Here is a 20529-nt window from a genome sequence, read left to right on the forward strand (position 1 = left end):
GGGGCTATCCTAGACTGGTGAAGATCAAAAGATTTTGCATGGTGTGACTTTCACTGCAATAACTTGTTGTGGGGCTGGTAGACGATATCCATTTACACTGACTGCTCCTGACTTGTTTACATGGGTACCGAGCCTAAATGCCTAGTGCCTTATGAAATGGACCTTTCTTGCGGTACACAGTTGATTCTGGCCTTGCCAGTAATCGTTACATCCTGAAAATTAATTTAGATTGATTAATTGTATATGAGGCATTATGTAATTCTCAGCTTGAATTTAAAAATCCGCTGAGCATTTTAATGGCATACTTCAAATGCATCGCAGCTCAATCAACAGGTGAGATAAATTGCCCACTCTTTACACTATTTAACATCGTTTGAGTTCAAATGTTAGAGAAATTGTTTTGAAGGCCTAAATATATTCAGCACTAACCTTTGCAACACAATGTAAAATGCTGCTGTGCTAAATCATCTTGGCACATTTCTGTTTTATTATTTGGAGCCATCTGTATTTGTCATGAATAGCTGGAACGAGACCTAATCCAGCTCATTAGTTTTGCCCTATTTTTGCTCAGTTCAAACAAATATTACCACATAATGTAAATGCAACAGATTAGTATATATTTAGATGCCAAGGTACAAAATCTGAAATGTTATTTATCAAAAAATATGTTATAACTTGAGGCCGTTTGTTCAGATCACAGAGATCTCTGTTTTAAAATTGGTTCACTCTGGCCACTTTTACGAGGAGCTGCTTGCTTCCTGCTCCATTGCAAGCACCCACCAGCACACAGACCTGCAATGCTGCTCTGCTGGCAGCACCAGAGTAAACTTGCCAGGTCTCTTCAGAGTGCAGTAGTCTTTTGCATTCTTCTTGCCTGACAGCATGTGAAAAGTCTGCTTTGGTTTGGAGGCCCTCTTGTCAAAAGACAGAATGCTGGCATTAAATGGAGACACAAAGCACTACAGATTTTGGATTCTGAGCAAAGTACACTAAGTGCTGGAGGAACTTGCTGAGTTTAGTTTAGTTAAGATTTAGAGTGGAAACGGGACCTTCAACCCACCAAGTCCACAACGACCATCGATCACCCATACACAAGTTCTATGTTATCATACACACTAGGGGCAATTTTCAGAAGCCAATTAATCTACAAACCTGCACGTCTTTGGAATGTGGTAGGAAACCGGACCACCCAGAGAAAACCCACACGGTCACAGGAGATATATAGAAACTTTGCAGAGACAGTCAGGATCAAATCCGGATCTCTGGTGCTGTGAGGCAGCAACTCTACCTCTGCACCACCCAGAGGGTCACGCTGAGCGAATGGGCAGTCCCCATTTTGGGTTGGGATATTTCTTCACAATAGTTGGGGGGGGGGGGGGGGGGGGAAGAGAGAGAAATGTTTTAAAAGAGATGTGGGGGGGGGAGGGGAGGACAAGACAAAACCTTGTGGGTGAATACAGATGAGGGGAGGTTGTGAACATCAGATAGGTGGAGTGAGTGGCAAAACCTAAAGGGGACAGGGTGTTGGAAGGAACTGCAGATGCTGGTTTAAACCGAAGATAGACACAAAATGCTGGAGTAACTCAGCAGCATGGGCAGCATCTCTGGAGAGAAGGAATGGGTGACCTTTCGGGTCGATACTTCTTCAGACGAGTCAAGGGGGAAAAGGAGCTGAAGAAGGGTCTCGACCTGAAACGTCACCCATTCCTTCTCTCCACAGGAGACGGTGTTAGATAAGAAGATACCTACATTACATGTGGTCATGATATAGACAGCTGTAATCAGCTTTCATTTTCCCGTCAAGATTTAACAGTAAGGTAGACACACAATGCTGGAGTAACTCAGCGGTTCATGCAGCATCTCGGGAGAGAAGGAATGGGTGACGTTTCGGGTCAGTCTGAAGAAGGGTCTCGACCCGAAACGTCACCCATTCCTTCTCTCTCGAGATGCTGCCTGACCCACTGAGTTACTCCAGCATTGTGTGTCGACTTTTGATTTTAACCAGCATTCGCAGTTTTTTTCCTACACTGAAGATATAACAGTATCTGCATTGGAAAAAAAATTGAAGGAACGATGTATTTCTTACAGTTTGAATGATTTTGGGGAAATTACTGAGTTATTGTAAGAAAGTTTTAAAGCTAAGGCTGTAAGGAATCTGAATAAACACAAGAGGGCCATGTACACCTTGAATCAGTTGTAATGCTGTCAGTACCTTTCCTTAAATCTATCTCTTTACATGTTTTAAAAGCTTATTCCCTTTGAGCATAAGAGCACTTCAGACTACAGCACTCTGAAGGAGGAGTAGTTTAACAGGTTTTTCCCCCAAGAAACGGTATCATTAGTTGGGTATGTTTTAATTCCAGCTGTCAAAAGTGATGCACCTTTACTGAGCCTAAAGGGAACTGGGTGCCTATGGGATGTGTTTAACATTTGCTGAGTCCCAACACAATATGTCTACAGACAGCTCTGTCTGTACGTGTGGTTGGGGAGGCAATCAGTTGTGGGTAGATGGAAATAGAAATCTTCCAAAACCCAGCAAGGCTGAAGGTAGTTGAAATCCCTGTCTGAAAGACTGGATTGTCGTTAATTTAATGCAGCACAGAAGGAAACTGTTCGGTCCATTGTGTCGATGTTGGGTCTTTGAATTTCAATGCTTGAAAAGGACCTGGAGCAGGCTTTTTAACCGATCGAGCATGTTCCATTCATCAACGAGATGGATGACCAGATTGTGTTGTGTTCAGATTGGGTCAAGTGTGCATTCTCATAATGTTTGGGTTAGTCTGTGCCATGTTGTCGTGCTTCAGTACTTTTCCAGGTTCAAGACTGATACTGGTTTGGACAGAAGTTTGTAAATGCTCGGGTTTGGCCGGGGTTTGCGTTGGCCCTGGTTTGTTTGGGTTTTGTATTGTATACCCAAGCAGAGCTCTAATAGTCTGTGTCCGAACTCTGTATTCTCACCTTTTCCACATACCTTTAAAGCTTTTGGTGTAGAAAAATCTATCAGTCACAGATTTTATATAAACAAATGATCTGGCATCCATTGTTATTTGTGGAAGTTTCATATACTTCTTTGTGTAGTAGCGCACCCTGACTTCACACCTGAACAGCCCATTCTTCCTTTGGTTCCAGACTTAGTCCCAGACTTCCTAGACCAGTGGAAATAGTTTATCCCTGTTTACCCAATCAGTTGCACCATCAATAAAATGACTACTTGGCCATTGAAATTCCAGAGAATAGTCTAAGAAAGATACAGTATGAAAGCAGGTCCTTTGTCCAGCTGAGTTTGCATCAGCCACCCACATCCTATATTAATCCCTCTTTAAATTCTCTCCCTATTTTGTCAAACCTATTTTGTAAATAGGCTTCTGCAAATTGACCGTAGCGTCTCGGATTGAAAACGTGAAGCTGACTGTGTTTCTCATCCCTTGTAGGCAAGTGAACATGATATCTTGAAGGCTGTGATTAAATGGGCTGAGCACCAGCTGGCAAGGCGTCTGACGGATGAAGGTGAGCGTTTGCAGGTGTGCTGCAAGAGCTGGACACTCTCTCTGCAGCCTGCGCGGTTTCTACCGCTTTATGTGTTCTGGCCTGAGTGGATTCCTGGGGGTTGGTGCTGGCCTCTGCTGTCCAGTTGTCATCTAATCTTTTTTTGGTTGACGCCTAAGTATCATATTATTCATTGCCAATGTTTTTTTGCAAATTAAGAACCATTTTTTGTTGTTGTAGGGTTGGGTTCTGAATGTGGCATTGGTTCCCCATTCACACGTTCTAGAAGCAGAATGAGGCCATTTGGCCCATCAAGTATACTATGCCATTCAATCATGTCTGATCTATTATACTAATCATTGATCACCCGTTCACACTAGTTCTGTTATTCCCCCTTTCGCATTCATTCCCTACACACTACGGGCAATTTACAGAGGCCATTTAACCTACAAACCTTTGGGATGTGGGAGGAAATTAGAGATCTGAGAGGAAGAAACCCATGCGGTCACGGAGAACGTGCAAACTCCACACAGATGGCAGGATCGAACCTGGGCTTCTGGCTCTGAGGCGGCAGCTGCACCAGTGGGCTGCCCTATTTCTGCACTGTGGTTGCTGATTAATGCATTCTTTAACCAATAATAAGATGTACATATATAATCTAGTGAAGCTGAAGGCTTTGCCTTTTCCTTTGCTGAATGGGTTCAACTAAATCAGTGCTTGGAGTAGAGGTTGGGGGACGATGCTCTACTGTGCAATTGAGCTGTCTCATAACTCACTTTTCGATGGCTGTCATCTTTCACAATTGGCATCTGGTTGCATCTGCTTTTCTAGACCCTTTCTGCAAACCCACTGCCAACCTTGCCACCACCGAACCTGTGACATTTCATAAAGCTTATGTGTGTGTGTGTGTGTGTGTATTTTTTTTTCTCCTCACTCGCCTGATCTAATCTATATTTGTTTAGGAAATTAACTGCAGATGCTGGTACAAGTCGAAAATATCACAAAATGCTGGAGGAACTCAGCGGGTCAGGCAACATCTCTGGAGAAAAGGAATGGGTGACGTTTCAGGTCCTGACCCTTCATCTGACTGATGTCAGGTGGGTGGGACAAAGAAAGGATAAGTTAGGATAACCTTTCTTTGTCCCGCCCCCCTAACATCGGTCTGAAGAAGGGTCTGGACCCGAAAGGTCACCCATTCCTTTTCTCCAGAGATGCTGCCTGACCCGCTGAGTTATTCCAGCATTTTGTGATACCTTAATCTATATTTGTTTGTTATTTTGACTGTGTGTGCTCTTATGAAACTCTTTGTGGTGTTTGCCTGCATTAAGTTGTCCACATAAATCAAGCTCTTTAGTAATGGCTCAAAGTGCGAATAATATGATCATTATCTGGTTTGCACATAAAATGTAACCACTTAACAGTGACGAGCTGTGGGCAATCTATACAACGCTGTTACCACTTGATCCCAGATCATGCTGGATTCTCTACATTTCTGTTGCAGTCACTGACAATATCCCACAATTGTAAATCAACAGCATTGAAAATAGCAATCCGAGCATCTGTGTTCAATGTGAGCGTTTGTAAATATTTATTTCCTCCACCCCACCCTAACCCCCTTCCCCTTTCCACATCATATTTTGCAAGCTTATTTAACGTAGTGAAATAATTATGGGTGTGGGTGGCAGCTTAAGAAACATTGTCGTCAACACTGGATAGTTACAGTTTGCCAACTAGTATGGAGCCAGATTCAGTGCCTGTTGATACTTGTCCTGCTGTGATCATAATTGTGTTTATTTGTGAAGTCTCAGTGTCTGAATTAACACTTTGGAGCACACACTGAGCTTGCTTGTACATGTTAATTTATTTTCATTAATATTTATCTCACCTCTGGCAGAATAGAGATACACAAGTGCTTGAGGCGAGTAAGTCTTTAAATCATTTTGAATTTATTGGCTGCTCCGTTTTTAATTGTGTTGTTCTTTTTAAAGATTTAGTTAGTGTAAAATACAGAGTGAATCTCACGATCCATACCTCACAACTGGGCCAGCATAATTAATCGTGTAAGAAGGAACTGCAGATGCTGATTTACACCGAAGATAGATACAAAATGCTGCATTGACTCAGGCAACATTTCTGGATAGAAGGAATGGGTGACTTTTCAGGTCCAGACTCTTCTTAAGAAGGGACAGAAGTCACCCATTCCTTCCATCCAGGTATGCTGCCTGTCCCACTGAGTTACTCCAGCCTTTTGCGTCTATTTTCAGAATAATTAATTAACAGGAAATAAGTTTCCCTTTTTGCATTTTAGGTAATACTGTTCAGAGGCTTTTTCCATTTGATTACCCACTCCCTCCGAGCTCCCCCTAACATGAAAACTGAGAATACGTGTGCAAGTCTGATCAGTAATAATGAGGGGTTGAGTATTCTGTAACTTCAGAGTCTGAAGAAGGGTTCCGGCCTGAAATGTCATCTGTCCATTCCCTCCACAGATACTGCCCAGGTTCCATACCCCAATGGTATGAATATTGATTTCTCTCACTTCATGTAGCCCCGGCATTCCCTCTCTCTCTCTATCCCCCCCCCACCCCCGCACCCAAGACGAGCTAGCTTCTCATTTTCACCCAACAATGGCCTGTTTCCTTTATCCTCGTTACTTTTTTACATATCTTTCATTCATTGTTCTTTATCACTCCACATCACTGTCTATATCTCTCATTTCCCTTATCCCTAACCAATCTGAGAAACGGTCTCGACCCGAAACGTCACCCATTCCTTCTCTCCTAAGATGCTGCCTGTCCAGCTGAGTTACTCCAGCTTATTGCGTCTATCTTTCCCAGCGCTATGTTTAGTGTAGAGATAGTGCGTAAAACATGTCCTTCGGCCCACCGAGTCCGTGCTGACCAATTAACCTACAAACCTGTACGTTCTTGTTCATGATTCCAGCATCTGTTGCCCCTCATGTCTACCTCTTACTCCATGGAGGAGTAAGAAGGATGAAAGAAGCTTTCATTTCTGTAGTACTGTCCCAAAGCACTTTTCCACCAGTTAATTGCTTTTCAAAGTTGTTTTTTCTTTATTATAGAGTAAGAAACTGTAACTTGCATATAAAGATCTTGTGGTCAGAGGTAGTAACCAGATAATCAACTTTAGTGGAGAATTTATTCACAAAATACTGGAGTAACTCAGCAGGTCAGACAGCATCTCAGGAGAGAAGGAATGGGTGTCGTTTCGGGTCGAGGCCCTTCTTCAGGCTGATGTCAGGGGGGCGGGACAAAGGAAGGATATAGGTGGAGACAGGAAGATAGAGGGAGAACTGGGAAGGGGGAGGGGAAGAGAGGGACAGAGGAACTATCTAAAGTTGGAGAAGTCAATGTTCATACCGCTGGGCTGCAGGCTGCCCAAGCGAAATATGAGGCGCTGTTCCTCCAATTTCCGGTGGGTCTCACTATGGCACAGGAGGAGACCCATGACAGAAAGGTCAGACTGGGAGTGGGAGATAGGGTTGAAGTGCTCAGCCACCGGGAGATCAGGTTGGTTAAGGCGGACTGAGAGAAGGTGTTGAGCGAAACGATCGCCGAGCCTGCGTTTGGTTTCGCCGATGTAAAGAAGTTGACATCTAGAGCAGCGGATGCAATAGATGAGGTTGGAGGAGGTGCAGGTGAACCTCTGTCTCTCCTGGAAAGACTGTTTGGGTCCTTGGATGGAGTTGAGGGGGGAAGTAAAGGGACAGGTGTTGCATCTCCTGCGGTTGTAGGGGAAAGTGCCCGGGGATGGGGTGGTTTGGGTAGGAAGGGACGAGTGGACCTGGGAGTTACGGAGGGAGCGATCTCTGCGGAACGCAGAAAGGGGAGGGGATGGGAAGATATGGCCAGTGGAGGGTGACGGAAATGTTGGCGGATGATTTGTTACACATTAGTAGAGAATTAATACTGGTCTGCCCTCTTGAAATCGTGGGACAGGGTTTTCTACATGCAGGTTGTGCTTTGGTCTAGTCTCATCTGAAAAATGCGATCTGAAAGAAAGCAAGGGCTGAATCCCATAGCAACCTGGGGCTTGCCTGAACCAGGCACTGCTCATAATAACGAACATGGACTGGACTTGGGAAATGGTGTATGCGGGCTCATTCGGCTATTTCTGTATAATTGCTGATCGGGGATGTGACTCTACTGGGCGGTTTGTAAGACAAGAACTACTGATCTGTGATATGTGTAGGAAATGCCCGTTTGCACTTTGCACATGTGGCAATAAAGCACCATTGAACCATCCACAGCGCTATGAATTTCCAGACACAAATTAAAATAAGTTATTTTCAAAAAGGTAGCGTCAGGTGAGATAACGGGAAATGTTGCCTTTTTTACAAAACGATCAATGAGGTGTAACGTGTCAGCACCCAAATCATTTTCAAACACAAAGGACAGACGTGCATTCATGCATCTGAGTGATTGAATCACTGCCTTCATTTGCAATTATTGATCGATCGTATGTCAGGGGAATAGACGATTGTCGGGAATGGGTTCTGTGGTAACGCTTTGTTGAACTATTCTGGGTTCCCATAACCGAATGGAAAAGAAACTACTGAGAAATTGTGCAGATCTATTTGCATTGAATAGAAATCACCCATGCTACACTTCTATTCCTCTTCAAAGCTGTCACTGAGAAAAGCCGCTTGTATTTAATGTGTGTGTGTGTGTGTGTGTGTGTTGGTGTACAGGTAGCGACAGTAGCTAGCAGAATTACTGATCTGTGATAAGTGGAGGAATTACAGCAGGCCTTCTTGAAATCGTTCCTCTTCTTGAGTTTCTACATTATTGTGGTGTAAGTGCAAACAGTAGAGAATGTATTAGGTTTGCTGAAGATATTGAGCCCCTGGTTTTTGATTTATTCTTCCAATGACCATCAACTTCCTCGAGAAGCTTAATTAGCTCATAGCAAGATTGTTACCCAATGGTGCATGTAAAAGAGAGAGGTCACTGCACTATAAACTACTTAAAATTGCAATTATATTCTAGTTCTTATTTAGAAACAAAATTATACTGCAAGCATGAAAGCCCCTTGGTAGTTGTGAATTCTCCATACAGATGCAGTGTACTGTTGAAATGTTAATCCAGATGCTGCCTCTTTTCTAGCCTGTGTTGCAATTATATTTTCCAAAATAGAGTTTCTTTGTTCTGCACCATTTTCACTTCTCCCCATCTCCAAACTTCGCAATAAAACTTCTAGTGCTGGGAAATTGTACAGAGAATGTTCTCTTTGTGCCTTTGGAATGAAGCGATATTGGTTTATTGTCGCATGTACCAAGATATGGTGAACAGCTTTTGTTGGCGTTTTATTCAATTAAATCAGAAGGCGCTATCCATGCGTACATTCAAGCCACACGCACGTATAATAGGTAGAGCAAAGAGAAAAATACCAGAGTACAGAATATAGTTTTGCAGCATTGTAGTGTTATAGTTCCAGAGACAAAGAGCAGTCTGCCACGCCACTGTCGGTAAGAGGCTGGATTGTAAAGTAATGCTAATTGCAAGCCAAAGGGGAAGCCAAAATTGTGGAATGTTTGGTTATGCTGCGTTTCATCTGGTGTCTTACTCAGTCAAAACAACATCTCACTACAGCACGGTGGTGTAGCGGTAGAGTTGCTACCTTACAACACCCGAGACCCAGGTTCGATCCTGACTACGGGTGCTGTCTGTACAGAGTTTGTCCGTTCTCCCTGGGTTTTCCGAGATCTTCGGCTATCTCCCACATTCCAAAGGCGTCCAGGTTTGTAGGTTTATTGGCTTGGTATAAATATAAATTATCTCTAGTGTGTGTAGAATAGTGTTAATGTGCGGGGATCGCTGGTCAGTGTGGACTCTGTGGGCCGAAGGGCGTGTTTCCGTGCTGTATCTCTAAACTAAGTAGAAAGATAGCAAAACTGTTTCATATCTAAAGATTTGTTTTCATTTTCATGCCCCCCCTCCCTCCCCAGAGCCCAATTTGTTGAATGGGACTGCGCACAGCGTCAACAAACGTGGCGTGAAGAAGCGCGACTTGGACTCTGTGCAGCTGCGTGAGATTGTTTGTGACCTGGTGCCGCATGTTCGCATTGCTCACATCCTCCCACCGAAGAACGAGGTCCTATCTGATGCTGTAAGTGATCACTTTGCCTAGCCCACAATCTTACAAGCCACTTGGCTCAACTGTTTTGTGCCAGTATTAATGCTTCGTATGAGCCTCCTCCCATCTCCATCTTGCCTCCCCTCATAGAATGCATACTAAATTGTAGCGGTTTGCAGCAAAGAAGAAACTATTCGACATCTTCACTTCAGGAGCTAAAGCTGATTATATGCTTTTCAGTGGGGGAAAAAAGAAGAAAGAAATTCAGGTCATTCGGCCCTACATGTCTATGCTCGATATGATGCCAAGACCAAAGATAGACACTAAATGCTGGAGTAACTCAGCGTAGGAAAATAACTGCAGATCCTGGTACAAATCGAAGGTATCACAAAATGCTGGAGTAACTCAGCAGGTCAGGCAGCATCTAGGAGAGAGGGAATGGGTGACGTTTCGGGTCAAGACCCTTCTTCAGACCTTTCGGGTCGAGACCCTTCAGTAACTCAACGGGTCAGGTAGCATCTCTGGGGAACATGGATGGGTGACATTTTGGGACGGGTCCCTTCTTCAGTGGTCGTGGTGGGGGAGTGAAAGTTGGAAAAGAAGTGGATACAGGACAAAGCTTGACAAGTGATAGGTGGATACTGGCAAAGGAGTTTGACTGTCAAATTTGACTGTCCAAAGGAGTTTGACTGGAGTTTGACTTGGACAAAGGCCAGAGATGAAAAGACAAAAAATGAGAGATTAGATGAGGATAGAAGAGGTGCAGATTGTGAAGCCAGAGGAAGGAATACAGGGGGAACGGGAGAAATGGGTGCAAATGCAGGTGGGACACATGGAAAAGGGGGTTGAGAATGGGGTTAGGAGGGAGAGATTGATCAGCCATGATTGAATGGCAGAGTGGACTGGATGGCCACTCCCATCACTTATGATCTTATATCACATCTTCCACCTTTTCATCTCTGGCCTTTGTCCAACCATCTGCCTATCAAATAACCCTCCTCACCTCTGTCAGCCTACTACCTGTCAGGCTTTGTTCTGGCCTCTCTTCCAGCTTTCTTCCTTCCTCTTCTCTCCCCCCCCCCACCCTCAACAATCAGCCAAATCATTGCCTAACCATGTTCTCCTGAGATGCTGCTTGACCTGCCAAGTTGCTCCACTGTCTTCTGCATTTAGCATTTATTTTGCTGTTAATTTGAAAAATGGGAATAGAAGACTACCGTTGACCCAAGTCACTCTGTTGCTAGAGGAGCTGCCGAGATTTTGTTTTTGGGGGGGGGGGCAGGGGAGGGTGTGAAGTAATTATCAATATATTCTCTTCGGCTCCATTAATAAACAGCAAGACGGTTTCTCCTGTTGTGTTAATTGTTGTGCTGGTTTCTGATCCACAGCGTGTACTTGGGTAAATGCCAAGAGTCTGAATAGCAGAAGATTTTGTTCAAGATATTTTGGAAGCTTGGGTTTCTACCACTTTTGCCGATCTCTGTCCGTGCTGTAGGAGTGGTTTGTGGGAGGCTGGAGTCATTGTATTTGGGCTGAGCAAATGTGTTTGGAGCAGAATTAGGCCGTTCGGCCTATCAAGTCTACACCGCCATTCAATCATGGCAGGTCTATCTTTCCCTCTCGACCCCATTCTCCTGCCTACTCCCCATAACCCCTGACACCCTTACTAATCAAGAATCTGCCGATCTCCGCCTTAAAAATATGTTCCATCCCGTTCAACTCCAGAAGTCCATTCCACCACTCAGTTCCATCGTGGTGAAGCTGTCATCATTGTGAGGATCGGTACAGATAATAATAATAATAATAATACATTTATTTTATATAGCGCTTTTCAAGATACTCAAAGACGCTTTACAAAGCAAACAAGACATAAAAACAAACAAAAGATTTGTCCAGGTGGCATTGTCTTTGGGTCTCTTTCCTTTCCAAGCGTGCCAGTAGTTAGCAGGCTACTCATTAGCAGTGGGCGCCACAGAAAACCATCTCCTGTCCTCGTCGATCCACTCGGCCCTCAATCCAACTATGAGGTATGATGTTCCATAAACAAAACCATTGCCATAAACAAAGTCAAGAGTCTGCAAAATGGTCACAACCCAAACAGTTGCCTATCTACGTTCTCCTGAGATGCTGCACTTCTGTTTTTTTCTAATACGTCCTTGCCTTTCCAAAACAGAATCCATCTTGTCCCTAAAATCCCTTTCAGTCACTTTCCCACCACTGATGCAAGGCTCTTTGGCCTGTAGTTCCCAGACATACCTTGCAGCCCTTCTTAAACAAAGGGACAACAGTAGTTACCCTCCAGTCTTTCGTGTCTCATGGCTAACAACGTTGCAAGAATCTGTGTCATGGTCTCACCAATCTCCTTCCTTGGTTACAACAATCTTCTAGGATACACCTGGTTAGGCCCCAGGGATTTATCCACCTTTTATGTGTTATCCAGACCCACATCTTCTCCATCTTTGTGATATTATCATGCTTCTGGATATCAGTGTTCTTTTCTCTGAATTCAACGGACTTCCATGTCCTACTTCGTGGTAAATACAGACCAGATATAATAATTGAACTCGTTGCCCGTCTCCTGCGGCTTCATGCATGGATCTAGGGTTCTGTATACACAATGTTCCATTTCAAGACAAAAGAACATTCGTCCAAATTAAGCCTGTCTCCAAATGAGTCCTATCTCAAAAACTTGGCTGTACATCAATTTCTGTCCTGCTAATCACACATTTGCTTTGGGTGATTTGATATAACAAAGTGCCAAAAAGACCTACTGGGAAAGCATTAATCAAGGATATTTATGATGATACTGGTGCACCATCGGGAGAAAAGCCTCGGGCTTCCTAACTCCTGGATATCTGTTGCAGCTTGTCCCTCCTGAGTCAGAAGAACACTGATACATTTTTAACGTTGTATAGGAAGGAACTGCAGATGTTGGTTTATACCGAAGAGAGACACAAAATGCTGGAGTAACTCAGCGGGTCAGGCAGCATCTTGCACTAAAAGTTTTTCACCTCAACATATATCTGTACACTGGATGGCTCGATTGTAAACATGTATTGTCTCTCTGCTGACTGGTTAGCACACAACACAAGCTTTTCACTGTACCTCGGTACACGTGACAATAAACTAAACTTAAACTCAGCATCTCTGGAGAAAAGCAATAGGTAACATTTCAGATCTGAACCCTTCTTCAGACGGATGTGGCTGTGGTAGCGAGTCCAGGTTAAAACATGGTGGTAAAGCTGGGGAACAGTAGGAATGAGGGGGAGCGGTGAGAGAGGGTGTTGCAGAACATCCGTCAGAGAGAAGAGGTGAATTTCTTCAAAATAGGTGTGGAAGAAATTAATTTAGAGGGAAATTAATGGAAAATGAAAAGCGGAGACTTCACAGATTTGCCTCGAGATTTTATTGCATGATATCATGGAGAGATGGTGGCAGTAAACAGCCCACCAGTTCTCTGACTTCACAGCAGAATTAGCCGACAGTTATACTGTGCAGTAAACAACTTTTGTTTTTTGTTAGATACTACTCCAGAAAGTATTCTATCAACTACATGGGTACCAATTATTTCATTAGTCATAACATACTTTTTGTTTATGTTAATCTTATTCAACAATAAATGGTTAATACAAGTCAAACACAATACAAGGGCATCTTGACATTATTCTATCTCACCTTTTAAGTGGCCCGTGCCACCATCCCCTCTCCGAGCCAATCATAAGCCCCCCATTTCCAGTAACATTTCTATGCCACTAGCGGTAGGGGGCGCGGATGGTCTACTGTGACTTCACAGGAAGGGTAAACAAGCTTTGTTATCTCTCCTATTATTTTAAGTTTACATTTACCATCCACCCTTCAACACATTCCCAGACAAGAGGTAATACGGCTAATCTTACTTTGCCGATTCCCACGAGCCTCTTCTGCACCTGGTCAAGGAGAGATACCAATTGCCACATCCAAGCACCCTTTCGTTACCTTGTTCAATTCCGTCTAAATTAAGTAAGGAAGGATATTAATATTTCTTCCACAATAGGCATACCTTGAAGAGCTTTTGCAATGGAGCAGACAGCATGGGTAGGAAGGAACTGCAGATGCTGCTTTATTCCAAAAATAGACACAAAATGCTGAAGTAACTCAGCTAGTCAGGCAGTATCTCTGGAGAAAAGGAATAGGTGACGTTTTGGGTTGGAACCCCAAATTAACATTCTAATTCTTTTTAAAACAGATCATTATTTGGATTTGAGATTTGTAAACTGGATTTTGTAATGACTCTGTCTTCAGTGGAATCTTTACAGACAACCAATTTAACTGTTACCCAGGTAAAATCCCACCGGAAGGTCCATATTTTATGGGTCTACTCATTTCCTGCTGGGTTAGGGAATTTGAATTAATTGGGTCGAGGCATACAGGTACATAGTTCCCTGAAAGTGGAATTGCGGGTAGATAGGGTGGTGAAGGCTTTTGATACATTGGCCCTCGTTCGTCAGGCTATTGAGCATAGACTCAAAATGCTGGAGTAACTCAGCGGGTCAGGCAGCACCTTGGGAGAGAAGGAATGGGTGACGTTTCGGGTCGAGACCCTTCTTCAGACTGATGTCAGGGGAGAGAGCGGGACAAAGATTGAGTACAGACGCTTGGAGATTGTGTTGCCGTTGTACGAGATGTTAGTAAGGCCATATTTTGTATCGTGTTTAGTTTTGATCACCCTGCTATAGGAAGGATATCAAGCTGGAAAGAGTGCAGAGAAGGTTTACGAGAATGTTGCCAGGACTCGAGGCCCTAGCTATGAGCAAAGGTTGGGCAGGCTGGGACGTTATCTCTTGGATCGCAGTAGGCTCAAGGTAATCTAGAAGTGTATAAAATCATGAAAGGAATGGAGATAGTGAATGCACATTTTTCCACCCAAGGAAGGGGAATCAAGAAACAGGGGACATGGCTTTGTGACAGGGGAAAGGTTCAATAGAAACCTGAGAGGCAACTTTTACACTCTGAAGGTGGTGACTATGTGGAATGAGGTGCAAGAGGAGGTAGTTGAGACAAGTACTATAACAGCTTTAAAAAGACTTTTGGATAGGTACATGGATAGGAAAGGTTTAGAGGGATAGACCATAGAAAATAGGTGCAGGAGGAGGCCATTCGGCCCTTCAAGCCAGCACCGCCATTCACCGTGATCATGGCTGATCATCCACAATCAGTACCCCGTTCCTGCCTTCTCCCCATATCCCTTGACGCCGCTATTATTAAAAGCTCTATCTAACTCTCTTTTGAAAGCATCCAGAGAATTGGCCTCCACTGCCTTCTGAGGCAGAGAATTCCACAGATTCACAACTGGGTGAAAAAGTTTTTCCTCGTCTCCGTTCTAAATGGCCTACCCCTTATTCTTAAACTGTGGCCCCTGGATCAAATGCAGGCGTATGGGACTGGCTTAGATGTGACACCGTGGATGGACGTGGACGAGTTGGGTCGAAGGGCCTGTTTCTGTGCTGTACATCTCTATGGTCTAGGCAGAGGACACAATTATTATTTTTCTATTAATGCGCTGTGAAATCCAAACGAGATCTTAAGATGTACCGTAGCCTGCCTCTCTGGAAATAGTGAATCATGAGAATCCCATGAGTATTGAGAACTTTGAGTACAATTTTCCCTTTTCATCTTTGACGGGAACATTGCCAACCTCTCCCTGTTCAGCATTGCCATATTTGCGGTGCCCAGACGGCCCAGCATTCCCGGACCTAGGGAAAATCTGAAGTATTTTTGGGACTCTGTGAAAAAGAAATGTGCCCCAGTCCGCATAGATTAGCGTATCATGAAACTGGAGTATTGTTCCTGTGGGACCTGTATAAGCCTGTGTTTAAAGACATCAACGTTACTTTAATGTGGTAACATTTGTTTCAGATATGCAGTAAATGATTTTTAATAAGATTGATTTTGGCTTTGCGAGGTTCTCTGTCTCTCTTCCCTCCCCCCAGGATCTAAGTTAAGTCTGTGTGTACATTGCAATGTAATGTCAGTGCAATCCAATTTCTTAAGCAGTTTACGTCTGACCAGACGAAGGCCCAACTCTAAAGATAGACACAAAATGCTGGAGTCACTGCTGGAGAAATGGATGACGTTTCGGGTCGAGACTGCAGAAGGGCCTCGACCCGAAACATCACCTGTTCCTTCTCTCCAGAGATGCTGCCTGTTCCGCTGAGTGACTCCAGCATTTTGTGTCTTGTATTTGGTGTAAACCAGCGTCTGCAGTTCCTTCCTACACACAAAGCCCAACTCTGGTATTTTTCTCTTCCCTGTGTTGTACTTGATTTTATTTGTGTATAGTATTATCTGATTTGATTGGATAGCATTGCAAGCAAAAGCTTTTCACTGTAGCTGTGGGCGGCACGGTGGCACAGCAGTAGAGTTGCTACCTTACAGCGACAGAGACCTGGGTACAATCCTGACTTCGAGTGCTGTCTGAACGGAGTTTGTATGTTCACCCTGTGACCGCAAGGGTTTCCCCCGGGTCCTCCAGTTTCCTCCACACTCCAAAGACGTACTAATTCGTAGGTTAATTGTGTTTGATAAAGATTGTAAATTATCCCTCGTGTGTAGGATAGTGCTAGTGTATGTGGATCACAAGTCGGGATGGACTCGGTGGGGCGAAGTGCCCGTTTCCTCGTTGTATCTCTAAAATAAACCTCAGTACACATGACGATATTAATCCTGAACAATATTCATCCATGAATGCCCATCCATGGATTCCCATCAGCGGTGGATGCAATTAATGATGTGGGATATTTTCCCCTTGTTTGAAGCACTTTGGAATCTTTTGCTGCAGTGATTTAAGTGGAAGCAGTTTTGTCAGAATCGTATTATAGAAACATAAAAATAGGAGCAATGTGGATCGCTTCCCATTAACTTTATTCCACATCTGCCATGGAATTGTCCACGCATTCAACTCGTTCAAATTCTTTGGCTATTTTAGTTTAGTTTATTGTCACGTGTACCGAAACTTTTGTTGCGTGCTAACCACTCAGCGGAAAGGCAATACATGATTACAATCGAGCTGTCTACAGTGTACAGATATATGATAAGGGAATAACGTTTAGTGCAAGGTAAAGCCAATAAAGTCCGATCAAAGATAGTCTGAGGGTCACCAAATTAGGTGGATAGTAGTTCAGCACTGCTCTCCAGTGGTGGTAGGATGGTTTAGTTTTCTGATAACAGCTGGGAAGAAACTGTCCCTGAATCTGGAGGTGTACGTTTTCACACTTCTATATCTTTTGCCCGATGGGAGAGGGGAGAAGAGGGAGTGGCCAGGGTGCGACTCGTCCTTGATTATGCTGCTGGCCTTGCCGAGGCAGCGAGAGATATAAAAGGAGTCAATGGAAGGGAGGTTGGTTTGTGTGATGGTCTGGGCTGCGTCCACAATCCTCTACGATTTCTAACTTCGAAGCATTGTGTTCTCTCTTCCAAATCATTGCAAACTATAAACATTGAGAGTAGGTGGGACCCAGCACAGATCCCCACTCGACATCACCTGCCTCCCTGAGAAGGTTCCATTTGTTCGCATTGCCTCCCGTCTGTCAACCTAGTTTTCCAGTCTGTTACTCAATCCCAAGTGCTTTAATCTTGTACTCTAGCCTCCTACAGACAGGTACAAAGGCTTTCTGAAAATTCACTTGCATCTCATCCACTGATTTGGTCCTCATCTATTCCACAATTTATGGTCCCCCAAAAAAACAAGTAGATATATCAAAACACCATTTCCCTTTCAAAAATCTATGTTGATTTTGTCCAAACTGGTGGATATTTTTAATTGCATCCTTTAATAGACTCTAACGGTTCTTTATTGCCACGTGTGCACTGCACAGTGAAATTCCTGCACCCGTCGCCATGTTCTGACGCCAAAGAGTGTTGCCCAACGTGGGGCTCGAACCCATGACCCTGTGATTAAGCGTCTCGTGCTCTACCGACTGAGCTAGCCGGGCTCCAGCAGCTTCCCCACCTCATGAAATTTCTTGTTCTCGTGAAGCTCTTGGAGTAATGCTTCATTTAAAAGACTTCTTGCTCGGTATGGCGTTAAGATTTTGCAACCTATGTTCGGGGCTGCAGAGCCTTGAGCCTCTGGCCTCTGACTCAATGGTGAGGGTGCTGTGAGCAATGTCCAGTGCATCATCATGTTGCAAAAGCAGCTGCATTCCCATCCACACCATTCTTACTCCCACTTTTGTTCGAAAATTAACAAAAAAAGAGAGAATTTCTCCAGAACACCACAGACATGGAATGTCTCCAATCTCCCAGTATTTGTTTAGTTGACCTCTATATGATCCCATTATTTATTTTGCGTTAAATAATGAATGCATTAACTTTACATTTTATGTTTTTGACCTTGTAAAAGACGGCTTCCTCTCATCTTACATGAATAGCTCCACAAGAGATTTGCCTGTTATATGTGTTATGCACCTGGTGTGCGTTTCCCATCAATCACACTTCAGACGTCTTGTGTCATGGGACATGTATGTCATGTATAAAGGAAGTGAACAGAAATTTGGAAAGTACCTGGAATTGCTTCAAGAACAGAAAATACCTGGGGAAGAATATCTCTTTTCTCTTAATTGAACCTTGCTGGGTGAACTCATTCACAATGACGCACAGCTGTAGTGCAGATAACAACTAACAAACTCTGTAAACTTGCTCCTCGCATATCAATTTAACTTTTAAAAGGAAAAGGAAATACTTTGACTTGAATCTTTTGAATGATCTAACAGTTTTGTATTGGACCACTGACATTTGCTGTTGAATGTTTGCATAGGTTTGGACTCCCAAGCGAGAGTAAGTCCTGAACACGTGTAACACTCACACTGCTAATAGGACCTCTGAGTTTCCGTGTTGGACTCCTTGTAGTCTCCCATTACTTTAACCAGGAAATCTACTGCATTTCCAATGTGATGTTAACCCAGTGCCCTGACTAATATTTATCCCACGAGATGATTTTCTCTCAAATGCCATTGCTGGAAAAGATTATCTTGCTTGTGTTACATTTTTCTGCACAAGAGCTTGCTGTAAGGAAATTGGTTGCTGCGTTTTTGGAGTTTAGAGATGCAGCAAGGAAACGGGCCCTTCGGCCCACCATGTCCATGCCAACCATCGATCACCCGTTCACACTAGTCTTATGTTATCCCACTTTCTCATCCACTCCCTACACACTAGGGGGGATTTAGAGGCCAGTTAAACTACAAACCCGCACGTCTTTGGAATGTGGGAGGAAACTGGGCCCCGAGTTTCTGATAGGGACCCTTCTGACGCTGCTTCAGATGCTGAGAAGCTTTCTGCTCCGGCTGGTGAGAAACGGGATTGGCTTTTAGGGAGGGTTACTGCTTCCACTTCCAGTCCCTGTGAAACTACAACCTTTTTGCCGCTGTCCTTGGGTGATTGAATCTCTTCAACGGGGCTAATCCTTGCAAAGCGACCTTGCAGGAAAGACAGCCTGTAACCCAAAACTAAAATCCAGGCAGTTCTGACTGTCTCCTTTTTTGTGTTGAAGGGAGAGATTGAACTTTTTTTTGCCTTCCATCACAGTGAGGAATGTGGAGGAGTCACTGTGGTGGATGTTCATGTTAAAATGTATTTTGTGTGTCCTGTTGCTTTTTATTGTTATGACTGTATGGCAAAATGAAGTTCCTCGTATGTTGCAAAACATACTTGGCTCATAAAGTATGATTGTGATTGTGATTTTGAGGCTATCCCATGGGATTTTGGCTACAGTGTACATTTAATTGGGGCGTCCCCTACCATTTGCTTTGGTTATTGTATCCTTGTGTTATGGAGTCATCGTGGGCAATTATTTTGGTCTCTTGTTGCAGATGAAGAGAGTGTTAATCAGCTCGCTTCCGTTGGATATGCTTCCACCTCCAGAGGGAAGGAAATCCAGAGCGTGGTTTTGCCTCAAGGCTTCCGGTATGGGTGCCAGACCACGGCTCTTCTCTCCATACATCGAGGAAGCCAAGGTGAGTGAACGCAAAGCCACTTGTTTGTATTTGTTTATCAGTCGAAGAATGCAGCGGGTTAAAACATTGCGCACCTGTACCTTGAAGCCAACTATTTGCTAAGGCAATACAATGGTGAGGTGAAGCATAACGTTGTGTAAGAAAATAACTGCAGATGCTAGTACAGATCGAAGGTATTTATTCACAAAATGCTGGAGTAACTCAGCAGGTCAGGCAGTATTTCAGGTGAGAGGGAATGGGTGACGTTTCGGGTCGAGACCCTTCTTCAGTCTGAAGAAGGGTCTCGACCCGAAACGTCACCCATTCCCTCTCTCCTGAGATGCTGCCTGACCTGCTGAGTTACTCCAACGTTTTGTGAATAAATACCTTTGAAGCATGATGTTAATAATCCAAAACTAAAACCCAGGCAGTCCTGACTGTTCCCTTTCTTGTCGTTGAAGCTTCTGTAGCTGTCACATGGGATAAACTTCTGAAGGTTGGTGAGGGTTTGGTTGCAGTGTACATTTAATTGCAATGAAGAAAGATCCAGCAGGGCATGGCCTTTAGGGGAGGCCGCTGAGCCCCCCGAGCTGGCTCGCCGCTGCAAAGAAACACCCGGAAGGCCGCGGCCTACAGTGGGGGGGGGCTCAGGAACCGCCGAGCTCATTCCCGAAGTCCTGAGAGTCGAGGAGGAGGGAGTTGCTGGTAAGGTTGCCAACTTCCTCACTCCCAAATAAGGGACAAAGGGTGACATCACTGCCCCGCGCCCCACGTGACCACACCCAGCCAGCGGCCGCCATTGGTGGAGCGGGAGCACATGGCCGCTGGTTGGGTGAGGTCGCGTGGGGCGCGAGGCAGTGATGTCACCCTTTGTCCCTTATTTGGGAGTGAGGAAGTTGGCAACCCTACCAATACGGGACAAGGGCAGTCCCATACGGGATAAACCAATTAAGCCCAAATTACGGGATGTCCCGGCTAA

At 44.2% G+C, this 20529-nt stretch overlaps 1 protein-coding gene and 1 non-coding gene across 3 annotated transcripts in view; one reads left to right on the forward strand and one right to left on the reverse strand.

The window, feature by feature from the left end:
- Nucleotides 1-20529, forward strand: part of LOC144611850 (BTB/POZ domain-containing protein 7-like) — a 61532-nt gene that overhangs the window by 24251 nt on the left and 16752 nt on the right. For both annotated transcript variants that reach the window (XM_078431152.1, XM_078431153.1), the window contains exons 5-7: nucleotides 3432-3507; nucleotides 9455-9615; nucleotides 19428-19571. In XM_078431152.1, coding sequence (XP_078287278.1) covers nucleotides 3432-3507; nucleotides 9455-9615; nucleotides 19428-19571 — 381 coding nt within the window. The remainder of the gene's footprint in view (nucleotides 1-3431; nucleotides 3508-9454; nucleotides 9616-19427; nucleotides 19572-20529) is intronic.
- trnak-cuu (transfer RNA lysine (anticodon CUU)) lies at nucleotides 17480-17552 on the reverse strand. The gene has a single exon. It is a non-coding gene; the product is annotated as a tRNA-Lys (tRNA).

The sequence above is a fragment of the Rhinoraja longicauda genome, chromosome 41 (assembly GCF_053455715.1).
Source record: "Rhinoraja longicauda isolate Sanriku21f chromosome 41, sRhiLon1.1, whole genome shotgun sequence".
Classification (NCBI taxonomy): Eukaryota; Metazoa; Chordata; class Chondrichthyes; order Rajiformes; family Arhynchobatidae; genus Rhinoraja; species Rhinoraja longicauda.